Source organism: Lupinus angustifolius, chromosome LG14 (genome assembly GCF_001865875.1).
Source record: "Lupinus angustifolius cultivar Tanjil chromosome LG14, LupAngTanjil_v1.0, whole genome shotgun sequence".
Classification (NCBI taxonomy): Eukaryota; Viridiplantae; Streptophyta; class Magnoliopsida; order Fabales; family Fabaceae; genus Lupinus; species Lupinus angustifolius.
Window position 1 is genome coordinate 1413090 of NC_032022.1, and position 22595 is coordinate 1435684.

Consider the following 22595-nt stretch of genomic DNA (forward strand, 5'->3'; position numbering starts at 1 on the left):
TATATATATATATATATATATATACTCCTGACTTTACTAATAATATATGAGTTTAAAATTTATGCACTGACAGTGTCAAGTTTTTTACACTGTATTTGAAAGTCAATGGTAGTTAACATATCAATGGTGGAGATTTACCGACAGTGTAAAAAACATTTATACTGTCGGTGTATGCATATTAAATTTATAATATATATACATATATACGTTAAGTATTGTCAAACTCAAACCAGTTCAAATTGGGTTTTCCATGTTAGGCTTGAGTCGAATTTGAACTTGTACCTACTTGTTCGTGTTATATTGTCATGATGTCATCCCTAGTGAAAAGAGATCCTCGCGATTGACTATACAATTAGGTAAGTATAAATGGTGCGTTTGGTTTATGTCTGACATAAAAAATTAAATAATCCATCTATGTGATGAATTCATTTATGAGTGACATGTTGATTTCATGACAAAATTTAAGTTAAAAAACATGAAGAAAGAGAAATTTCACTTATGATAATGCAAAATTACCTAAATGGTAAAGTATAAAGTAACTCTATAAACATATATACATCTCAAATCAAACAAGCACAAAAAGAATGGAGTTTGTAGGTGAGAGGTGGGGAATAGTGAGGGTTTTGGAGGCATCCTGAAAAGGCAGGGTATAAATTGTGTATCACTTAGGCTTGAAAATTGTTGGATATTCTAAGTGTGAAGGAAGAAATTTCATATTGAGCGAAAATGAATGAGTTAAATAGCATATAAGTGAATGAACTCATTGACTTAATGTCTTAAGGTCAATATGTGGTGTCAAATCTACTTTTATTCTTATTTCACTTAACTTATGAGAGAATGTTATAACACACGAATGAAGATCCCTCAACAATGATATCAGAGCTCTCAAGTTCATTCGGGAAGCTTAGCCTATATATTCTAAGATGGAAGGAGCTGCTAATATCTCCCATCAAATGAACCGAGTCAAATAAATCTTGAACTCAACCTTAATTGAGTTGGTAGACTATTGAAATTCTTTGACCCATCTTGACCATACTTTTTCTCTAGAAAGTTCTTCTCTTATTGTGTTCATGATGATTAGTCCCTCATTTTGAAAATTAGGGTAGGGTGTCCAATCGAGGAAAGAAGATACATTAATTAGTGCAATATCATATATATTCAGTATATTATGCCGCAATATTACTTTTTTTGATGAGTCAATGATAATAAAAAATAAATGATATATGATGCAGTGACAATATATAAAATTTATACATCAACATTTTATATATTTTTCTCTAATTTTTATATTTTTCAATCAATAACATGTTATACTTTATATGGATTGATAAAAAAACATCTCAAGTAAGCTAACATATTTTAATTATAGAGTAAATACATTGATATTTGCATGTGAGAAAATAGACTTTTGAAATATTTTCATAAATAAACATGTCTCAAATTTATGTGTGGCGGAAGAATGTGTGAGAAATATTAAAAATTTGATTTTTATGAACAATACTTATGGTGAATAATAGTTATTTTGACACACCCATAAAAGATTATGTCTATTAGTTATACAAAAAATAAAAATAAAAAATAGGTTAATACTTATGTATTAATTATTAATCATTCATATGTGTTATTTTTATTTTGTACTAAGAATGTAACATATATATTAAAATATTAAATAAAGTATACTTTAGATGATTCAACTTGCTAATGATCATTATTTTTCAATTTTAAAAACAAAATGTTATCTCTTTAATGGTTTTGGTAGAGCAATGGTTACAGAACTTCAAATAATGAATTTTTGTTTTAAAAAGACAATACATTTTTTTTTATGAATGAGATAAGAAACTTTGAAGATATAATTTGAAATGAATTTAATATATATGTAATCTTTTTTAAATGGTGACTGCATCCTTCAATATTTATGCATATTATTTGTACATGCCACATCATTCATAGTGGAGGTATTTATAATTATTAATTATTGAATAAAAGTAATATATTTGAACAATAGATATTAAACTTTAATTTTATATAAAATGCAATATAATCTACGAGATCTTGGTTTAGTAATATAAGGTCTCACTAAATTTTTAAATATTCAAAGGCCAATGATTTAATTACTATGACTCATACTAGACAACCATATATCCGAAAACGATGAATTCTTTCCACCTGATGGTAGGAGAATATCATTACTTATACAAATAAATGATTAATAAGTAATACAATAACATTCTAACAAACTATTACACTTTATTTACTATTTAATCATTTTATATATACAAATATACATTTGATATTAGCATGAGTGGTGGATTTATCCAAAAAAAAAAAAAAACGACTATCATTTTGTTTAATTTACCATTCTCGATATAAATTATAATGAATAAAAATTATATTTTTTGAAAATTAATTGATATGTTTATGTGTAATTCGAATAAAAACGAGTCTAATAATTTTTTAAGTGTACTAATTTAATAATTGAAAAATTTAGAATACTCTCCAAAGTTATTATATTTAGTTCACATCCGTCCTTAAAGACGTTTTTATTATTCGTAATAAAAACTATTTTGACTCACATTTAAGATCTTTGACTATAAATTTGATTTTTAGTGTAATATTTATGTACAATCAATGTAAAGATCTATACACAGTTATTATATCTTGTACTATTCATTTGTATTACATTTTAAAGTTAATGATTACAAAACACGAATAATGTATAATGCAGTGACAATGTATCAAACTCATACATTTTCTTTTTAGAGAATTAATACACATAAGAATTTATTAAGACAAAAGTAATTATTGACTCTAAAAATAAATAAGTAACCATTCATTTTAATCTTTCTAAATTTTTCCATGTAACAAATCAATACCTATAAAATTGGTAAACTAAAAATACCCCATACTTATAAAGGTCAAGTTAAATTTTTTAAATATTTTTTATAACTAATATAAGAGAGATTTTAGTTGGGGCGGACATTTTGAGACTACTCATTTGAAATCATTTTTTGTATTACCAGCAGTATTATCTCAAAATACGTAATTGCCATTCACAACAATTATAAATATAAGTCAAATTAGTATTTTTTAAATATTTTTATTGTCACTAATGTATGAGTATTTTAGTTTCAACCTACTCATTTGATATATTTTTACAGTCAACTAAATCCTTCACACTTTTTAATAAGGAATTAATCGCTTTCGGCTGTGTGATTATTCCTTATCACTAGTGCTATTTACCAGAATTAGACTTTTGACTTTTTAGTTTTCATGAATTTAATGATACCTTATACCAATAAACCAACCATTTTTGTACTATCAAACACATCATTCATTACGTCGATATGAAACTAATCTATTTCGAAATACGTGATATTTATTTCGGTATTTGATTACTAGTTTGAAATTTCATATTTTTTTGTGGGATATGGTTTGAGTTAATTAACTGTGAGGGAATCTAGTTAGCGTCTAGGTACAGCAGCAACAACCTAGTAGAGTTAAGAAAGACAACAACATTGGTTAGAATTCCACTGTTTTCAGAACTGATCCTTAAACCTTTTTCTCTTATGGCTTCTCATTCCAATCAACTTTCACCAACCAACACTCTTCAAGCCATTCTCTACAACCCTGGTTCCCTTCATCTTCTTGATCAGGTCACTTCTCTCTCTCTTTCTTATTCTCAGATTCATAAATATTTGATTTTTCATTCACTACACTATAACCCAGATATTGTTTGAATTGAAAGTTTCATTCTTTATGTGTTTCTTTTCAATTTATTTGTTCAAAATGGTGAAAAGTGTTTGAGGGGTGCTTTACTTACTTACTTACTGGGAATTAATGGTTATGCAGACAAAGCTCCCTTTAGAATCAGTTTACTTGGAAATTCGAGATTCAACAGATGGCTGGTAAGATATTATAGTTGAACTTCAGTGCAGTTAGATTGCTATACTTTGTAACTTTTACGGGTTCGAAATCTTGTAAACAGTCTCTCTGCTTGTGAGGTTAGGAGCCTCGTATACGGGACTGTCTTTTATTGTTAAAAATGGAAAGGGAAAAGTCTATGAAATTTGAGTTATGATATGTTTGATGTTTTTTTGGGTACTACCAAGGGTACTAATCCCTTTCAGGCTGCGTGATTGCCCTTCCAACAAGTATCCTGTCCAGGAATCGAACCCCTGATCTTGTTAGCCTTTCTGTGGATCTAGCAGGGTTTTACACCATTGGACAAACACCTTGTTGGTGATCTTTTTGATGTTTATAAAGTTGACTCAGATATCTAAATGATTATAACCTTATCAGGAATGCTATTCGGGATATGGTGGTTCGGGGAGCACCGGCTATTGCTATTGCAGGAGCACTCTCTTTGGCTGTAGAGGTGTTCAATTTAGATAATCTTAGCGGGTCACCTTCGGAAGCTGCTTCCTTCCTCCAAAACAAATTAGAATATCTTGTCTCAAGGTTTTTTCCTTGAATTCTTTGCATTACTAAGACATCAATATAATTGTTGTGGTTAATATGCGTATACCTGATAAATAGCATTTCGCATATTGAAGTTGACACTTCTTTGTGATTCAGTCGGCCAACTGCGGTGAACCTAGCAGATGCCGCAACGAAGCTCAAAGAAGTCATATCTAAAGCTGCTGCCACTACTGCAGAGGCAAAGGGTGTTTTTCAGGTACTACTAAGATATATAAGGAAATCTCGCAAATAAGGGAAGTTACTTTTGTACCTTTTTACTCTCTTAATTTAGATTTGGCCATTTGAACGTGAATATGTCGGATTACTTTATAGGCCTATATAGAAGCTGCTGAGGGTATGCTCGAGGATGATGTTGCCTCGAATAAAGCTATCGGTTCTTATGGAGCTAGTTTTATTCAAAACCAAACACAGAAGCATAAGCTTTCTGTTTTGACCCACTGCAATACTGGAAGGTGTTCATAACAATACCTTCCCTTATTATCATAATATAAATAGAGAGATCTATTGTTTCCGATTTGTATGACAAATGAAATAAGAGAACTTTGAACTCAATTGCGACTGTGTTTGTTTCGTTGCTCAGTCTAGCCACAGCTGGATATGGTACCGCTCTCGGTGTGATCCGTGCACTTCACAGTGGAGGATCTTTAGAAAGAGCTTATTGCACAGAAACACGTCCGTTCAATCAAGTAAGTACATTTTTCGAAGCATATTCATATCTAGTTATACAAACAGTTCTCTCTTGTCTCTTGAGACAAGATGCATCCTCCAAGTTACCTTTCAATAGTACATCCGTATAATCCCGCACTCCCCTCCTCCAAATTTAGATTGATAGCATGACCGGAAAACAAAACTGAACTGTAACAATTTACTCAGCTTTTGATGTTTATGGTGCATCTTCATAGTTTCAATAGTGATTACTGAACATTGAACTCCTAATAAGAGCACTCAACAATGATTATCATGCTTACTATGGCTCCAGTACTTTGATCGGAATCTTTTCTTTCTTGGGATCGGAGACAACAGTGAAGTTAGTTAGCTGAAATAGTTTTGAGAATACATGTCTCACCTTTTACAATGTTGGCTTTTATGTAAATCCTGCTTCCATTAACTGCATCCTATGAAAGCAATGTTAAAATGAGTTTCAGATCATGCTTCCTAATCGTGATGCGTAATTGCAGGGATCAAGACTTACTGCCTTTGAGTTGGTGCATGAGAAAATACCGGCTACTCTTATAGCGGACTCTGCAGTTGCCGCATTAATGAAAGCAGGACGTGTTGATGCTGTTGTTGTCGGGGCAGATCGTGTTGCATCAAATGGTACCTTCAGTTGCAATGCACATAATCTATAATTTGCTTGTTTTCTTTAAGCACGAAAGCCATTATCACGTTGATCATTATTTTAAATTTCATCGCAGGTGACACGGCCAACAAAATTGGAACCTATAGCGTTGCCTTGTGCGCCAAGTTTCATAACGTACCTTTTTACGTGGCTGCACCCGTAACTTCAGTTGATCTAGCACTTTCTTCCGGACAAGATATTGTCATTGAGGAGAGATCTCCGAAGGAGCTATTGAATGCGCGTGGAGGACTGGGAGAGCAAGTTGCTGCCTCTGGAATATCTGTGTGGAACCCAGCTTTCGATGTCACACCTGCTAATCTAATATCCGGGGTCATCACTGAGAAGGTATCTTTTTATCTGTCCCCTTTCTCGCCCCGGTATCATCTGTTTCATGTCGAGTTAAATTTGTTCTCTAACTGTTTTATGTTCTCTGATCAGGGCGTCATTACGAAAACATCCGCGGATGATGCTTTTGACATAAAAGCTTTCGTACAGAAAACCGCTTAAGGCTTGAAGTACTTGGTGCTAAAGACCCATTTGTGGTGGTTAGATTTTTGTCACAGTTGTAACTATAGATTTGACAAGTATTATGAGGTGTTGTGTCCTTTGAATACAATTCAGGGGCTAGCTAATAAACAAGTCAATAAGAAATTGTGGAAGAAAATAGCCTTTTATGGTTAAAATGGAATGCATGGTTTCTTTGAATCACTTTCTTAATAATGTTTCACCCCCTCAAGATATTTGATGTAGCGAATTCATTATTTAAATTTTATTTGTCGGTACTACTAAAGATATCTCATCGTAATACGGAATTTCTTTTGGTTTGAATGACTGCCCTTTCCAAGCTAAACAATTGTGTGAGACAAAATTTGTTTTGATGTGCATGGCAAAAGCAAAAAGTGCACGAAAATATAAGTATTTACACTCTGAGATGACAAAACGGGCCACATGGCTAGTCCATGTAAATGCATATAATATTTTAAGTGGGTGTGGACATGCCCGCATTGTCTTAACAGATAAAATGATATGTCATGGCCATTTTAAAACGGGCTAACGGGCGACCCACAAACATTGATAATAAATATAAAAAGAAAAAAATTAATAAAAAGAATATTTTTTAAATAAAGTAGTTGAAGATAATTTTTTCAAAAAAACTTTGATCTTTTATATGAAGTTGAACAAAACATACCACACTACAAATTTTTTAAGACAATAAATTACATTACATCATAATTTATTTGATTTTTTTTTATTACATCAATCCCGTGAGCCATCCGCATTGCCAATAGAAATGTCCGCGGACATTGTAGACAAAAAGACAAATTTTGTATGTCATGCCCACAAAAAATTGTAGGCTTTGCAGGCTGACCCGCAAGCTTAGCCCATTTTGCCATCTATAGTCATTAACGATCATTCATATTTAATCATAACTAACTATTGAGTAAACGTAATAACATAGATGATAATATAAATGAATTATGTACTGACTATATATATATATTTTTTTTATATACTAAAATAGTAGTTTTTTTCGGGTTTAAATAATGAGACAAATATATATACCGACAATGTATAAATTTTATGCACATTCATAATTGATCAACATTGTCTCTTCAAATAAACTAATCCAAATGAATGAAAGAAAATATAATAACTACATCTAAATATCTACACCGATAATATTATCGAAATAAATTATACCTTTATAATATAAACTTTACATGTTTGGGCTTTTACCTTTCAAAGCCCAACCTATTCCCATTCCATCAACGAACATTTTCCCTTTCTCGAAATAGGAGGCCGAAGAAAAACCCGCGAACCCTTCGATCAAAATTGTGCACTTTTTCACTCACCAAATCCTTCTTCACGTTCAAGTAATTCAAAATTTATTTTCATTTTTTGTGTGTGGTGAATTCGTTGAACGAAAATTGAAACTCTGGTGCTTCGTTTTCGCAGGTTTGGAATTTGAAATGCAGAAAAAGTCGACATTGCCATTGAATGACGGAAGAATCGCAAATGCGAGTAAGAAGAAGGTTCTATGCGACAAAGAAGAGTTGGTGAAGCTTCTAAGATGGAATTTTGGGTATTCTGATTTTAGGGGTAAGCAATTGGATGCTATTCAAGCTGTGCTCTCAGGTGAATTTTCGTTTTCCTTTTAGTTTCTTGCAAAAGTTTGATTCTTAATCTCTGTTTGGTTGTTTAAAAATCATAGAAAAAAGAAAATGGATTTTTTTTTTCTTTCATGGGTTTTATGGATTTTGACGTTTACATGTTGGTTCAGTTGGGCTTTTACTAAAAAGCTGAAGCTGAAAAAAGCTGAAATTTTACTTTTATGAGGAGCTATTTTTTTATTCAGGTTCTTAAGCTATAAGCTATGCATCCAAAATCACTTTTTAAGCTTGAACAAATAAGTTATTGTAAAACGCCAAACAGCTTCTGGTTTACATATAAGCTATGCATCCAAAATCACCTTTTAAGCTTAAACGAACGGGCTCTAGCTATTTTTAATTTGTTTAGGAAAAGGAAGTGTCTGTTTGCTTGAAATATCGTAATTTAAGTAGGAATTTTCCATTGATGTTGGGTGGAGTGCAGTTTTTTTGTTTGTTCTTTACTGTTATTTTGTTTTTGGGTGCAGGAAGAGATTGCTTTTGTCTTATGCCAACTGGAGGAGGAAAGTCAATGTGTTACCAGATCCCTGCGTTGGCAAAGAAAACCGGCATTGTACTTGTTGTTTGTCCTTTAATAGGTGAATCATGTTCATCTTTTGTAGAGTTTCCATCTTTGGCTGAGCTAAATGCTTCATGATAATTCGCTTGCTTTTGCATGCTAGGATATGACTGATTTGTGACTTTTGTTCTGCTGATAGCTTTGATGGTAGGCATGCTTTCAACTTTCTCCAATTTTTAGTTTCTTTGTCATGTTGAGTTTCAAGTTGAGATTTTAGCTCATTTATTGTTTCTGGAAGTTAGGAAAACCAAGTGATGGCACTAAAGGAGAAAGGTATTGCTGCGGAATTTCTCTCCTCAACAAAAACTGCAGATGCAAAAAGCAAGGTGAATTATTAGAATTCCGATGTTTTATTGCAAATAGTATGTCTAGATTTGCCAATGTGGAACCGAAGTTATTGGATCCTAGGATTTATAATTTCATATTAATAAGAAGAGGGTGAGCTTGGCGCAACAGTAAGGTTGTTGCTTAGTAACCAACAGGTCATGAGTTCAAATCCTGGAAACAGTCTCTCGCTTGCGAGTGTAAGGTTGCATACATCTACACTAAGTGGGAGTCTCATGTACTGGGCTACCTTTTAAGAACAAGTGATTTTACTTGGATTTTGTTTTTAGTAAATTCAAGCTTTTTAATGGAACCGCTAAAATTACTTGGTGTATTATGCCGAATGTTATTGGCTTTCTACGATAAGCCTTTTCCTTTTTTGCTTTCTTTTTGTTCGTGGGAGGGTAAGCATCTGAGGCATATTCATTGATTTAAATGTATATTGTGTAACTATTTCTCTCACATTCATCTGTTATTATAAACTTTAGGAAAGTGATTTTTTCTTATTTTCTTTTTCAGATTCATGAGGATCTTGGTTCTGGAAAGCCATCTACAAGGCTGCTATATGTGACTCCAGAGTTGATAGCAACACCAGGGTTTATGTCAAAGCTGACAAAAATTTATGATAGGGGGTTGCTAAGTCTTGTTGCTATTGATGAGGTTTGAGCTGGAATGACCATTTCATAGATCTGTTTCAACTTGAGTTTTCAGGTTTACTTAATAAATTTGCCTGTTATGCAACATTTTCAGGCACATTGCATCTCAACATGGGGCCATGATTTCAGGTCTGTCATATATTCTGCAACTAGCCTATTGGACTGTCATTCTGAAATTTCTTCATGGTTATCTTATAGGATATAAATGTTTCTGCTAAGGGAATAAATAGAGTACATGGTTATTATTTTTCTAGTGATATGCCCGACTAGATCCAGCTCTCTCCTTTTCCCCATTCACATGTATATATTATCTTTACTTGTATATTTACTTTTGCTCCAAATGCCTAAATCATTTGGTGCAACGGTAAGGTTTCTTAAGACTTTGGAAGTAATGAGTTCAATTCCTAGAAATAGTTTCTCCGCATGCGGGTAAGGTTGTATACATCTATTTTCCCCATATTCCGCTAGGTGAGAGCCTCGTGCACTAAGCCTCTCTTTTAAGGGTGAACCTTGGTATAAGGGGAAGGTTTCTGATTCTTGGCTAGAGGTCACATGTTCATATCTTGAGAACAGTCTCTCTGCTTGTAAGAGTCAGGTGAGAGCCTCATGCACTTGGTCTCCCTTTTGAGGGCGAATATTGGCACAACGGTAAGGTTGATGCCTTGTGACCTGGAGGTCATAGATTTAAATTTTGGAAATAGTCTCTCCACTTGTGGGGGTGAGGCTGTGTACACCTACCCTCTCAGAGTCTGTTGGCTGGGACCCCCTTTTAGTTCTTGGTTATTCTTCAGCTGGTCCAACTGAAGTCCAGGACATCTTTGTCTGTTGTCTTTTCCTTCTTTACCTTTCTTTATCTAGTGTGTGAAGGTTTAATTGGGTATGTGGTTCCATAGGTTAGTTTATCTGAAAATATGTCTGAGTTTATTCTCATGAAAGACAATTCTTTTTTCATTCTGTATTGGGAACACTGGAGCAGACCTAGCTACCGCAAACTTTCATCTCTGAGAAGCCACCTCCCAGATGTACCAATATTAGCTCTGACTGCTACTGCTGCTCCTAAGTGAGTCTTCTTTATTTTCTTTCTTTAATAATCTGACTTTATTTTTGCTATATTTTATTGAGTATTTTAATTCATTTCATATCTATGCACATGTTTTTGCGATGTTATATTGTTTTGAATAAATAATTTGCTAATTGCCATGGAGTTCTGCATATGTTTTCCTATGGATGGTATAGGTGATGATATATGTTATACATTTATATCAATTTGTGGTTCTTTTCTGGTATCCTGAGAGGATTGCATTTTTATTATGGAAGAATGGACCCATGCTTGCCCTCCTCTTGTATATACTTTGTATAATTATCGATATATATCCATGTAGGGCCTGGCTCCTCTAAAGTGCATTTCTCTTAAGGTGCACAAATCTAGACCATTGAACATGATGGATGGTTGAGATTATTATACTCAATTAATGAATCTACATCAGAACATTGTCTAGATTCATGTACATTAGACTCAAAATTTCAAGCTGTACTTTAGAGGAGCCTCTTCCATGCATGCAATATTAATTTTTTTTTTACATATTTACTAGATATATATGTATATCTTTATATATCTGGCCTTCCTTCATCTGTTTGAGGAACTCTCAAATATTGGCAAAAATATTCATTACTATTAGAAGTAGCTAATAGGCTTTCCTTTGTATTAAGTAGTTTTACACTCTTGATGTAAGAGTTAGTTACTAGCTTTGCCTAAAGTGCTACTCATTGTCTATAAATAGAAATGAGTAAGCCATTCTTTTGTAATAATCAGAATTAGAAAATAACTAACCAAAGAGTTAGTTACAATTCAGTTTCTTCTCTCTCTCTCCTTTCTCTTATTTTCTTCATCTTCTCACAATTACAAAGAGTATGCTCTATGATGATCATTGCACATTATTTGAAAAACATTTTTTCTAATTATTTTTTGTGCATTATCTCAGTTTTTAATGCATTGAGGGAGTGAGAAATGAAAGTCACATCATGGCATTGATTCCTTGGTTACAACTTTTCTGCAGGGTTCAGAAGGATGTGGTAGAATCCTTACAGATGCAAAATCCATTAATACTTAAATCTTCTTTTAATCGCCCAAACATATATTATGAAGGTCAGTCCTACTTCCCATGTGATTCACTTCTTCTATAAATCGTTTCAGCTTTTAATTTCACCCTCCTTATATCTCTTAAGTTATGACTAGTATGCTGGTAATGGTAAATGTGAAACATCAACCAATCTGATGTGATTGGCACATAATGAATCCACTGACTACATTGATACTTGTTCATGCTAACTTATGTTCGACAATGAAGATATGGTGCCAAGTAAGATAGAAACAAATGAATTGCATGCTAATTTCTATATAAGAAATTTTTTATGAAAATGTACTGGATGTAAATATCAACATTGATGAATTCCTGCCAATCCCAGAAAATTAAATCTAGGGCTACCATGAGCTTTCCAGTTACTGCATGAGATTTATTGGTGAATTGATGTAGGTGTTGATTTTGCATGAGATGCAGCTACTTTGTAAAGTTCAAATGAATCTGATTAGATTTCTTAATGATGCAGTTCGATACAAAGATCTTTTAGACGATGCTTATGCTGATTTATCTAATACAATCAAATCTATGGGAGATGTCTGTGCAATAGTTTACTGCCTTGAACGGTCGATGTGTGATGACTTGTCACTTCGTCTATCCCATAATGGCATTTCCTGTGCTGGTAAGTTGTTCATACTCTTTGGTGCCCTTGCAAATGGATTTGTTGCAACTATCAATTGATACAATATCATATTCTTCCTGGACTTTCCAGCTTATCATGCAGGATTGAATAATAAAGTGCGAACTTCTGTCTTAGATGATTGGATTTCTTCTAAGATACAAGTCGTTGTTGCCACTGTCGCTTTTGGGTATGTTTTCTCTTTTCATGTTTGTATTAAGCAGTATGCTTTTCTCATTCTCTCTCCATTTGTATATTGACAATCCTGGTGGAGGATATATAACCATATTTTGCATTTAAAAATGCTTGGGCTTTGACTTATAATTATGCATAGCACTTGCTGAGTGACCTTATAATAATATTAAATGTTACAGTGATTTCAATGATGTAATTTAAGACATTTAGTACTTGATACTTTCATTCCAAAACTAAAAAAATAGAGGATGCGTAAACAGCATGATTGTGCTCAACCTCATAATTTTTTAGGGCATCAATCAGAATGTGTTAATATTGTAATTTGTCCACCTAAGTGAAAACTTTCTGTGTGAATCATCAGTCTGTTAGCTGGTAGCCAGTAGTTAGTTTGTTCGGAGTCAGCTTTATACAGATGGCTTACATCTCTATAAATAGAGCTCCCCTACTCATTGTAAGTTGTAACCGTTAACAAAATCATAATAAGAATTCAGTTTATTCTTCTCTTTCCTTTCTCTCTGTTCTATGTGGTGTTTGATGACTAATGCACAAGACTAAACATTTTGTGCTATCCTTATTTTGATGTGTATAAGCACGGGGCAGAACAACGGTAAGGTTGCTACTTAGTGACCAAGAGGTTGCGAGTTCAAATCTTGGAAAAACCTATTGCACTGGGCCACCCATTTTTTATGTTTAATTTATTAATAAACCTAAATAACTATATATTTTTATTTGGCAAAACCTATTTTACTATTAAATATATCGGAGAAGCAGGGAAGAAGAACTCAAGGCATGGGGTTTGCTTCTTGGGAGATCGTTGCTTTGATTCAATCTTATTAATGACAATCTCAACCCCATCACTTCCTACTGGGCTTAATCGTAGACAATCTTCACATGACTCTGTCAAAGATCATGTCACCACTGTTCTGGTGGCCATGACTGTGGGCATTGGCTGCAGAAGAGAGTGGCCATGGTAGTGGTGGCTAGAGTTAGGAAAGGTCGACTATCTGTAGTAGTTTAAAAGCACTACAAAGTTGACTTTGACTGCAGTGATCGAAAACTGAAATTAGAAAAAAATGTCCATGGTGGTTATGGTCGTGAAAAAGAAAGAAGGGTAAGAGAAGATGGGCATGACAATGACTATGAGTATGGGGAAATTGTCATTTTACACCTTGTACCGTGGACAAGTTTTGTCCCATGGTTTAGTGGGGGACAAAAAGAAAGACTTGTTCTGTCCCACAAGTGACTTTTGTCCAGCACACAGTAATATAAAAATCAAACAAGGTATGTGCTGTGCTGTCACTCAATATTCAGCAAATCAAATGTAATCGTAAGCTGTAATGTACATGAGATTATGATATATTCCTTTCTTTCATCTTCTGATTGTCTGCATGGAGCTTTTCTGTTGCATACGCGATAACTGAGCCTTCGGTGTTCAGTTCATTCAGAAAGGTTTTTAATTTTACCTTGATGCTAAGAACTCCTTATTTATTCAAGATTGTGTTGCATTCCTTTCTTATCTTTTTTTTCTTTATGGAGTTGTTCTGTTGCGTACAGTTACTGAGCCTTAGGTGTTCATTCAGAATGGTTTATAATTTGATCTGTGATGCTAAGTGTTACATAATTTATTTATATTGTGATGTATTATTTTCTTGTCTTCCTTTCTTCTGCATGGAGTTGTTCTGTTGCATACAGTTACTGAGCCTTTGGTGTCATTCAGAATGGTAAGCCATTTAATGTTTATTTGATCCAATGTTTCAAAGTTACATATGATGTTTTAATATTGTAAATTTTATTACACTCGTGTGATTTGTTACTAATGTCTTAAGATCAAATTCACCAGGGCATTGATAGAAAGGACGTCAGAATTGTGTGCCACTTCAACATTCCAAAGTCAATGGAAGCATTCTATCAAGAGTCAGGCAGAGCAGGACGCGATCAATTGCCCTCTACAAGTCTGTTGTACTATGGGGTAGACGATCGCAAAAAAATGGTTGGTTCACTTAACTTGATATTTGGTCTTTTTATTCACATTAGAGTTGTTTCCTCTAATTATCATCCGTGTAAGGAATTTATATTGCGCAACTCCGGAAGCAAGAAGCTACAATCATCAAGTTCACAACAAGATTCATCCAAAAGGTCCCTGGCTGAATTCAACCAGGTGACATCTAAATCCCTGCATACTTTTTGAACACTGGATCTATGAGTTATGCAATTATTTTTCTAATAATTAAATCTGTATTGAAATGTGCAGATGGTTGAATATTGTGATGGATCTGGATGTCGTAGGAAAAGAATTCTCGAGAGTTTTGGGGAACAGGTAATGAAATATATGGCCCTAGCTCCTATGTAATATGTAGTGTGCTTCATGTTTATCCGAGTCGGTATTTTACTCTCTTTGTTCAAAGTAGGTAACTGCTTCACTGTGTGGAAAAACATGCGATGCCTGCAGACATCCAAACTTAGTTGCCAGATATTTGGAGGATCTCAAAACTGCCTGTGTTTTACGCCAGAAAATTGGTTCTTCTCCAATTTTTATGACCAGGTGCAATATTTTTCTTGTATGAAAAGCCCTCTTGTGTTAGGAGTTGATCTTAAAAAGTTTGTAAGTTGACAACATTTGGGTTATGTATTAAATTAAATGATAGGTAGCCAAGCAGGATATCATATTTGGATATAGAGCCAGTACTTTAAGATTGAAGCCTTTGGCTGAATGGTCATGCCATTAATTTTTTGTGAGACCTACAATGGGACTTTCCCCTCCCTCGTGGATATACCCAAAGACAGAATGAGATAAGAAAATGACAAGTCTTTTTGTTAGTTAACTAATGATTATTGCTTGATTATCTTTTAACTACTTTCATGGTGGTTGCCTTGTAGAGTTGTACTATATTAGTTAATTAATGCAGTTAAGTCATCCATAATTTTTTGATTAATCCACAAGTTTCATTTTCAGCTCCACTGACAGAATTGACAGAGAACAGTCATCTGAATTCTGGAATCGTGGTGATGAAGCAAGTGGATCAGAGGAAGAAATATCTGACTCAGATGGTTAATGCCAAATTTATTTGAGTTGCCCGTGTTTTACTCTTGGGGTAAAGAGGGATGAAGGAGTGATTATTATAGACTATTCATTTGTGTACAATGGGTTCTTATTTGCAGATGGTAATGAGGTTGTGAACAACCTAACCAGGTCAAAGGTTCAATCCAGATCGGGAGTGAATGCAAAGCTTGCATTCTTACAACGTGCAGAAGAAAACTTCTATCGAAATAAGGACACCGATAAACAGGTTTATCTTCAATCACTTATAACCACATTATTCATTAAAAAAATTAAACTATCCCTTTTCCCCTTCGCCTCATTCTACTTTCCATGGCTAGAAGTAGAACCTTTGGGTGGTATCATAACAGAACTCATGATTCGCAATCTAAAGTCGGAAAGGCAGGACAGTTTTTTTACTACTGTTATTTATGTTGTTAGCGTTGTACTGTTAAGATCAATTTAGCAAACTTACCACTCTACGCTCCTCTTTCCTGTCTGTGCAACCCCACTCACCTGTTTTGATTTACAGAGAAAAAAAGTTGAGAATAATGCTATTTCCGATACAATGCGAGGAGCGAGCAGGCAAAGATTACAAAATGCTCTAAAGCAGGCCCAGCAACGGCTTGATAACTTCAAGTAAGCTTCATTCTCTGCCACATAAAGTAACTACGTACTCGTTTGACACCCCGAAGCAATTTGTTCAAAGATCACATAATTAGTTTGCCAAAGTTGAACTACTTAAATATCACATCTAAATCATATCATAGCAAAAACATAAGTTATCAAGTTGCGAGTCTTTGCTCATTATCACGCGTAATTCTGTTGGGTGTACCTTCCCAGTTCCCACCCCGGAAAACAACCAGAACCAACAATGACATTTTAAACTTTTATTCAGGATTGAAGTAGAAACATCAGCATCTCTCCTTGAAGAAGAATGCTACAAGAAATATGGCAAGGTTGGCAAATCATTCTATTATTCTCAAGTGGCTAGTACTGTAAGGTGGCTGACAACTACAACTCCTGACAATCTGATAAACCGACTTGGTGCAATGAATGTTTCGACATCGATCAGTGTCTCGCCTAAAGCTGAGAATTCACTCACACCATCACCCGCTTTAGATCCTAATGCAAAAGAAGATTCAAGCAATGAACTCCCAGACAATGCTAGATTAGAAACTGCGGCCCGGGCTATGCCAACAGAAAGTTCTTCCTTTGATACAAAGTTGCCAGAAATACCATCCTTCTCTGAATTCGTCAACAGTAGGAAGGAAAAAAGGGACCAGTTAAAGGACACAAAGAAGTATTCATCAAGAGTAGAAAAAAAGATGAGGTTAGAGTAGATGGACTCTTTTGTAGCTACTATTAATTTGTTTGAATTTTAGTTGCAATTTATGTACTAAGTACCTACTTTACCTATGATGTCAATGGCGAATTCAAGGGCTACTTGATCACCATCATGGTTTTTTGAAGATGTAACTGAGAATTTCCACCATATAGTGAGGTTGACTTTTCCAAGGAGGTTTTTCTCCATGTGAAGACTCAAATTCTGGTTTTGTTTAAGGGGAAATAATATAGGACCTGGACTAATATTATCCTTATGTAGCATCGATATTTTAGAATAGTTGTGGTATTGTATGTATCATTGTTATACAGGTTAGAAAACTGTCCCGGTAGTTAGCCTGCTGTAAACCATTCACAATTCGGTTGAACCACTTTGATCATTTTAAACTGCTTTAAATTGGGTGATTCGACCCAACAGTTTAATCAGTTGAATCGGTTAAAACTTATATGAGGCTTCTTTTGATTTAATGTTTACGCCATATATCATAACATTGGTATGCATCACATTAGATATCTAGATACTTATTCCAACAAAAGAAAATATCATATTTTATCAATTTTGTCCCCTTGAAAGAATGCAACAATTCAAAGCATTCAGTAAATGACAACACTAATCTAACTAACATGTCAAAATAAATTTAAAAAAGAACTACAAATTTGCATAACAGGGACAATCTTGTATTGTATGTGTTGTGTCTGAATCATACAAATAAAAATATACTTATATTGTTTGAAGATACTCTTATTCAATGCCAGCTATCTGAACTTGCTAGATACTAGTATTGTGCAGTGGTAATTTTCCAACAAAGTTGGAACTGAGACTACCAAGATAAAGATGATCCTCAAACTCCAAAGCTGAAGTAACAAATCTAACCACTTTTCCATTATTATCATCAAATCTCTGTATTATTTTACCATCAGTTGCCACCTTCACCACTGTTGCTTTCTTTTTTGCACCATTGAACAAGTTAAATAGCCTTGGTGATGAAGCTAGCAAGAGCTTGGCTATCTTGGAAGTGTGCACAAACTCCAATCCTTTGGGACAAACCTGTGGCATGTCAATATTGAACAACACAAATTCAAAAATCATTATCATGCCTTTGTAATTTAAGATAATAAATATCTTCTGGTATAAGGAGATAAGTTATCCCCTACAAGGCTACAACCACTAAAATCATGACATTTGTTCTATTTAATCATTTTTTTAAAAGATATTTCTAAGACTAAACAAAATAGTACACATGTCATACTTGTACTGCCTGGAAGAGATAAGTTATCTTCTGGTATAAGGATATACTTTATTCTCGTAATTTAATTATAAACTTTACTATAGTATAGCAGGAAGAAAATTTCTTGCTCATTATGAGGTGACATATATATTGAATGATATTAAAAGCAACTTAGATAGAATAGTGACTAATGGTGGTACACATGAAAATTGATACTAATTAATTTTTTGTTGAAGAATACCTATAAGGTTCTCAATATTACCTGAATCAAAGCTATCCAGAAAGATCCATCAGGAGCAAGATTAATGTTATCAGGTCCACCAGGAAGATTTTCAATGAAAATATCTGTTGTGCCTTTCTTCACTCCTTTTAGCCAATACCTCAGACACCTAAATCTGATTTACAAAAAATAAACAATTGTTGGGAAGATAGAACAATATGTACTAGCACACAAATAAGCACTATTTTGAATTTTGTCGACAAGGTTTTAAATTTGGGTCAACGATCACAACTGAAGCCGAAATATTAAGGTTTAGCTAGTCTTTCAAATTGTATGGTCCCACATTCCTACAGTAGTCCATAATTTTGTTAAACGTAATCATAACTGTAACCATAATTTAAGACCTTACGAGCATGTTAGAGAGGATATAAGAGATTCGTATGAAGGAATGTAATTATTTACTTCCAAGATTCACATATGACAAGATAATCTTCATCTTTGGAGAGTGCAACACCATTAGCAAAGGCAAGATTATCTAAGACAATATCTATCTCATTTGATGTTGGATTGTACTTAAGAAGTTGTCCATGAGGTCTTGCTTCTAGTACATCAAGATGCCAATTGTGTAAACCAAATTTGGTGCTAGCAACACTCAAATATACACTTCCATCAGAGCCTTCTATTACATCATCTGCAAAACTGGTTCAACCATTCAAAAGTTTCATTATTATGAGTGTTATAACTAACTAGTACCTGCATAAAAAATTGTGATGTTAATGTTATAACTGAAAGAGATTAATGCATGTTGTTGAAGTTATATATGTCATATGAACTAACACATGTCAACTTTAAAAGTAGTAATATGTGTCATTTTAACTAGAGTAAATTACACTGACACCCTTGAGTTTTAGAGAAATTATATAAAGCACTCCTCACTTTTTTACACTTATACAAACCCCATAATTTATATACTTTTATTACACTGATTACTTCTGGACGAGAAATAAGTGTAATCTTTTAAACAAAAAATGTGATAAATGCAATTAAGTTAAACTAAACATGGTATACTATGGAGACAAGTCCAAATAATATATAAGTCAATGCATCTTCATTGTTCTTTGTTACAAAATGCATCAACAATTCTAGAGAGATATTGTTTAAATTGGTCTTATACTATATCGTAATGAACCAAAAATAGTAAAGATATATTGACTCATATATTATTTGGATTTGCCTCTACAATTTATGATATTTTATTTAACTTAATTATACTCATCGTTTTTTATTTATTTAAAATATTACACTTATTTCTCGTACAAGGATGCTTAGTCTAATACAAGTATATAAATTAGGGAGTTTATGTAGATATAAAAAAGTGAGAAATGATTTATATAATTTCGCTAAAATTCAGATATCAGTATAATTTAGCTCTTTTAACTAACCCATATCAACTTTATGGTGGTTGAAAGTGACATATGCTACTATAATGAAGACACATTTAATATTTAGGTATAATAGCTACTAGCATATGAATAAATAAACCTACTCTTTTGCAGAAAGTAGAAACAATAAAAGCCAACATAACACAAACATTATGATTATAAATTAGGTGGCAGTGACTCTAACCTTAACTGAGAACCATTTACATGTGAAACAAGAACACTAACACCATCTTCTGTAACCTTGAGCAAACCCTGAAATCATGATTTAAGTTCTTTAACCTTCTTGCGTATTTATCTTGGTGCCTTTATGGCTTTTTATGAAGGAAATTATAGGTCATAGTCTTAGAGGCTAGAAATATAATTAAGTAAGCTCTTCCTGCAATTTAATATATTATTGGTCGTATAGCCGAAAATCAGGGTGTGACAAAAAAGATAGTGGCGACTTCCAAAGAGGTTGCGTAGCCGAAAATCGGGGCGCGACAAAAACAAAGTGGTGACTCCCAAAGAGGTCGCGTAGCCAAAAATCTGGGCGCGGCAAAAAATGTATGGCGACTCCCAGAGAGGTCGTGTAGCCAAAAATTGAGGCGCGATAAAATACCTAGTGGTGACTCCCAAAGAGGTTGCGTAGCCGAAAATCGGGGCGCGATAAAAAATCTAGTGGTGACTCCCAAAGAGGTCGTGTAGCCGAAAATCAGAGCGCGACAAAAATCATAGTGCCGACTCCCAAAAAGATCGGGTAGCCAAAAATCGGAGCGCGATAAAAAACATAGTAACGACTCCAAGAAAAGTCGCGTAGCCGGAAATTATGGTGCGAAACTATTTATATTACCTTTATAGTATCACATACTATGATACCTCCTTTTGTAGTTGTGATTCCTAACAAAGTATGACTATCTATATGCTTCCAATTCTCCCAATTTCCATTTCTGGGCAATCTCTTAATCCAACCATCTCTTGTTGCTGTATACAGAGTGCCTTCTTTATCTACACAAACATCTTCTGGATCCTTCAATTCTCCTTCTCCAAGTTTTATCACATTCTGTTACGAAAACAATATAATATGTAACATAGTTTAATGTAAGATATGCTCATAGTCTAAACAAATTTAGATTGTTGATATACACTTCTTAACATGTGAAATTATATATATACTAAAGAGAAAAATATATGTATAGGGAATGTAAGAAACTTTTATATTATTAATATATGTATATTAAAAAAAAATATATATTTAATTTTACATTTTTAATCGTAGTATTTACTGTTTATATTTAATTATTACTGACTTTTAAGTATAAAATAGTGGCTACCATAATACAATGACTCCACTTAGTAGGTCTGAGGAGGGCCGATATGTGTAGTCTTACAAGTGGAGAAGCTATTTCCATAATTTGAACTGTGACCTCAACCAACAAGTTGTTGGTCTATTAGTGTAAGACTTAACATGATGACCAAAAGGTCAAGAGTACGGTTTTTGGGAGGGACATTGTTGGGAGAGACATTCACGCATTCTGAAAGAGATTAGTTCATTACCCAAAAAGTAAAAAGATACCTTGATAGTACCAAAAACAACCTTACCGTTGCGCATGAATAATATATTTACTACACATAAATCTTTACACCTACAATATGTAACATATTTTACTCAAATATTAGTTCCTTCATATGTTATGAACTCTTCACCTGTAATTGGTTGTTTTTGGTTGAAAAAGTTGATGAAGAATGAGGTAGTATTTGAAGTGGAAGTGGATCTATGGGTGAAAAGTAGAATACTTGAAGTATGAGAGAAACTAAAGCTGCTAGAACCAAACTTGAGAATGCTAGAATCACATTGGAAGCCATGCTTTTTGAGCTTGGTGCTATGCTATATATAGAATGTACTAAAGTTCTAAGAGAAACAAAATTTGATATTTCTTTCTTATGGATAACATGTGGATATGAATGATGGAAAACTTACTTGAGTACACTAATGCGACAAGTGTTATTAATATTCTACACGTAACTCAATTTGGGTACGATATGTTGATCCAGAAGTTTAGTCGATAATTCATTAATTAAACCGAATATATGTAAAGTTATAGATATATATATATATATATATTATACTAATATTAATGATAAAAAATAGTAAAAAATTTGATAAATATTTTTATTTACAACATTTGTTAAAACAAAATGCATGGATATCCTAATAATTTAAACAAATAAGTAACTGCAAAGAAAATAGAAAAGTCATCTCATCCACATAACCATTACACTTAGGACTTTGATTGGTTGATAGATTAGATATCGATGGGATCACTCGTCTCCATTCCTATCATATTTGGTGTTTCTATCCAATAAAAAAACTTATTTAATTAAAAATAAAAATTATAATAACATAAATTAATATTTGTACATTATTCTATGAAATTTGATTGACTTCGTACATGGAAACAGAATTTTCTTGGAACATAGTATCCTTTTCCGTTTGTGTCCATGCTCTTAATTAACCTTTATTAGTTTTTATGGAGCATATGTCTAATTGAAAGTGATCATGTATCTAAGTGTAGATTAAATTGTCTAAACTTTGATCTTAGTGTATGTGCTCTTCATATGTTATGTATACAAATCACTTGTTTTTACTCGCATCTTTCCTTTTTTTTGGTTTCTCAGCATGTATCCTCACATTGAAGACAATCATGTTCGAGTCGAGAACATCGACAAGTATGTGGAGCTAACTTTCTCAGCGGATATTTTTTCATCCACAAAACTCGAACTTGAGACTTTGTTTAAAGAGAATCAAACATGTACCACTTGAACCATCATCCGTTGATTTCCTAACTTCTTTCTGAAAGAAGGTTCAG

General features: G+C 33.5%; 3 protein-coding genes across 15 annotated transcripts; 2 read left to right on the forward strand and 1 right to left on the reverse strand.

The window, feature by feature from the left end:
• LOC109326802 (methylthioribose-1-phosphate isomerase) lies at positions 3446-6554 on the forward strand. The gene is made up of 9 exons (XM_019559625.1): positions 3446-3653; positions 3850-3905; positions 4300-4458; positions 4576-4675; positions 4792-4931; positions 5060-5165; positions 5658-5796; positions 5895-6163; positions 6257-6554. Exons 1-9 carry the CDS (start codon positions 3567-3569, stop codon positions 6323-6325), a joined length of 1125 nt encoding a protein of 374 aa, XP_019415170.1. The 5' UTR covers positions 3446-3566; the 3' UTR covers positions 6326-6554.
• On the forward strand, positions 7606-17126 carry LOC109326801 (ATP-dependent DNA helicase Q-like 3). Of its 13 annotated transcripts, XM_019559610.1 has the most exons (20): positions 7606-7692; positions 7775-7954; positions 8454-8564; positions 8685-8692; positions 8788-8871; positions 9389-9529; positions 9620-9654; positions 10502-10585; positions 11583-11671; positions 12133-12285; positions 12376-12472; positions 14058-14061; positions 14318-14467; positions 14543-14635; positions 14729-14794; positions 14886-15019; positions 15431-15525; positions 15637-15764; positions 16047-16153; positions 16413-17126. In XM_019559610.1, the coding sequence occupies exons 2-20, from the start codon at positions 7789-7791 to the stop codon at positions 16855-16857; spliced, it is 2190 nt and encodes a 729-aa protein (XP_019415155.1). In that variant the 5' UTR covers positions 7606-7692; positions 7775-7788; the 3' UTR covers positions 16858-17126. The 13 variants fall into 13 exon arrangements, with proteins under 13 accessions (XP_019415155.1, XP_019415161.1, XP_019415168.1 ...); XM_019559611.1 differs by lacking the exon at positions 10502-10585 and having other exon boundaries at positions 7622-7954; XM_019559619.1 differs by lacking the exons at positions 7606-7692; positions 7775-7954 and having other exon boundaries at positions 8449-8564; positions 8649-8696; positions 8784-8871.
• LOC109326043 (protein STRICTOSIDINE SYNTHASE-LIKE 4-like) lies at positions 17563-21654 on the reverse strand. Its single transcript, XM_019558681.1, has 6 exons — positions 21433-21654; positions 20579-20788; positions 19934-20001; positions 18770-19006; positions 18350-18482; positions 17563-17906 (listed from the first exon to the last, which is right to left on the reverse strand). Exons 1-6 carry the CDS (start codon positions 21589-21591, stop codon positions 17628-17630), a joined length of 1086 nt encoding a protein of 361 aa, XP_019414226.1. The 5' UTR covers positions 21592-21654; the 3' UTR covers positions 17563-17627.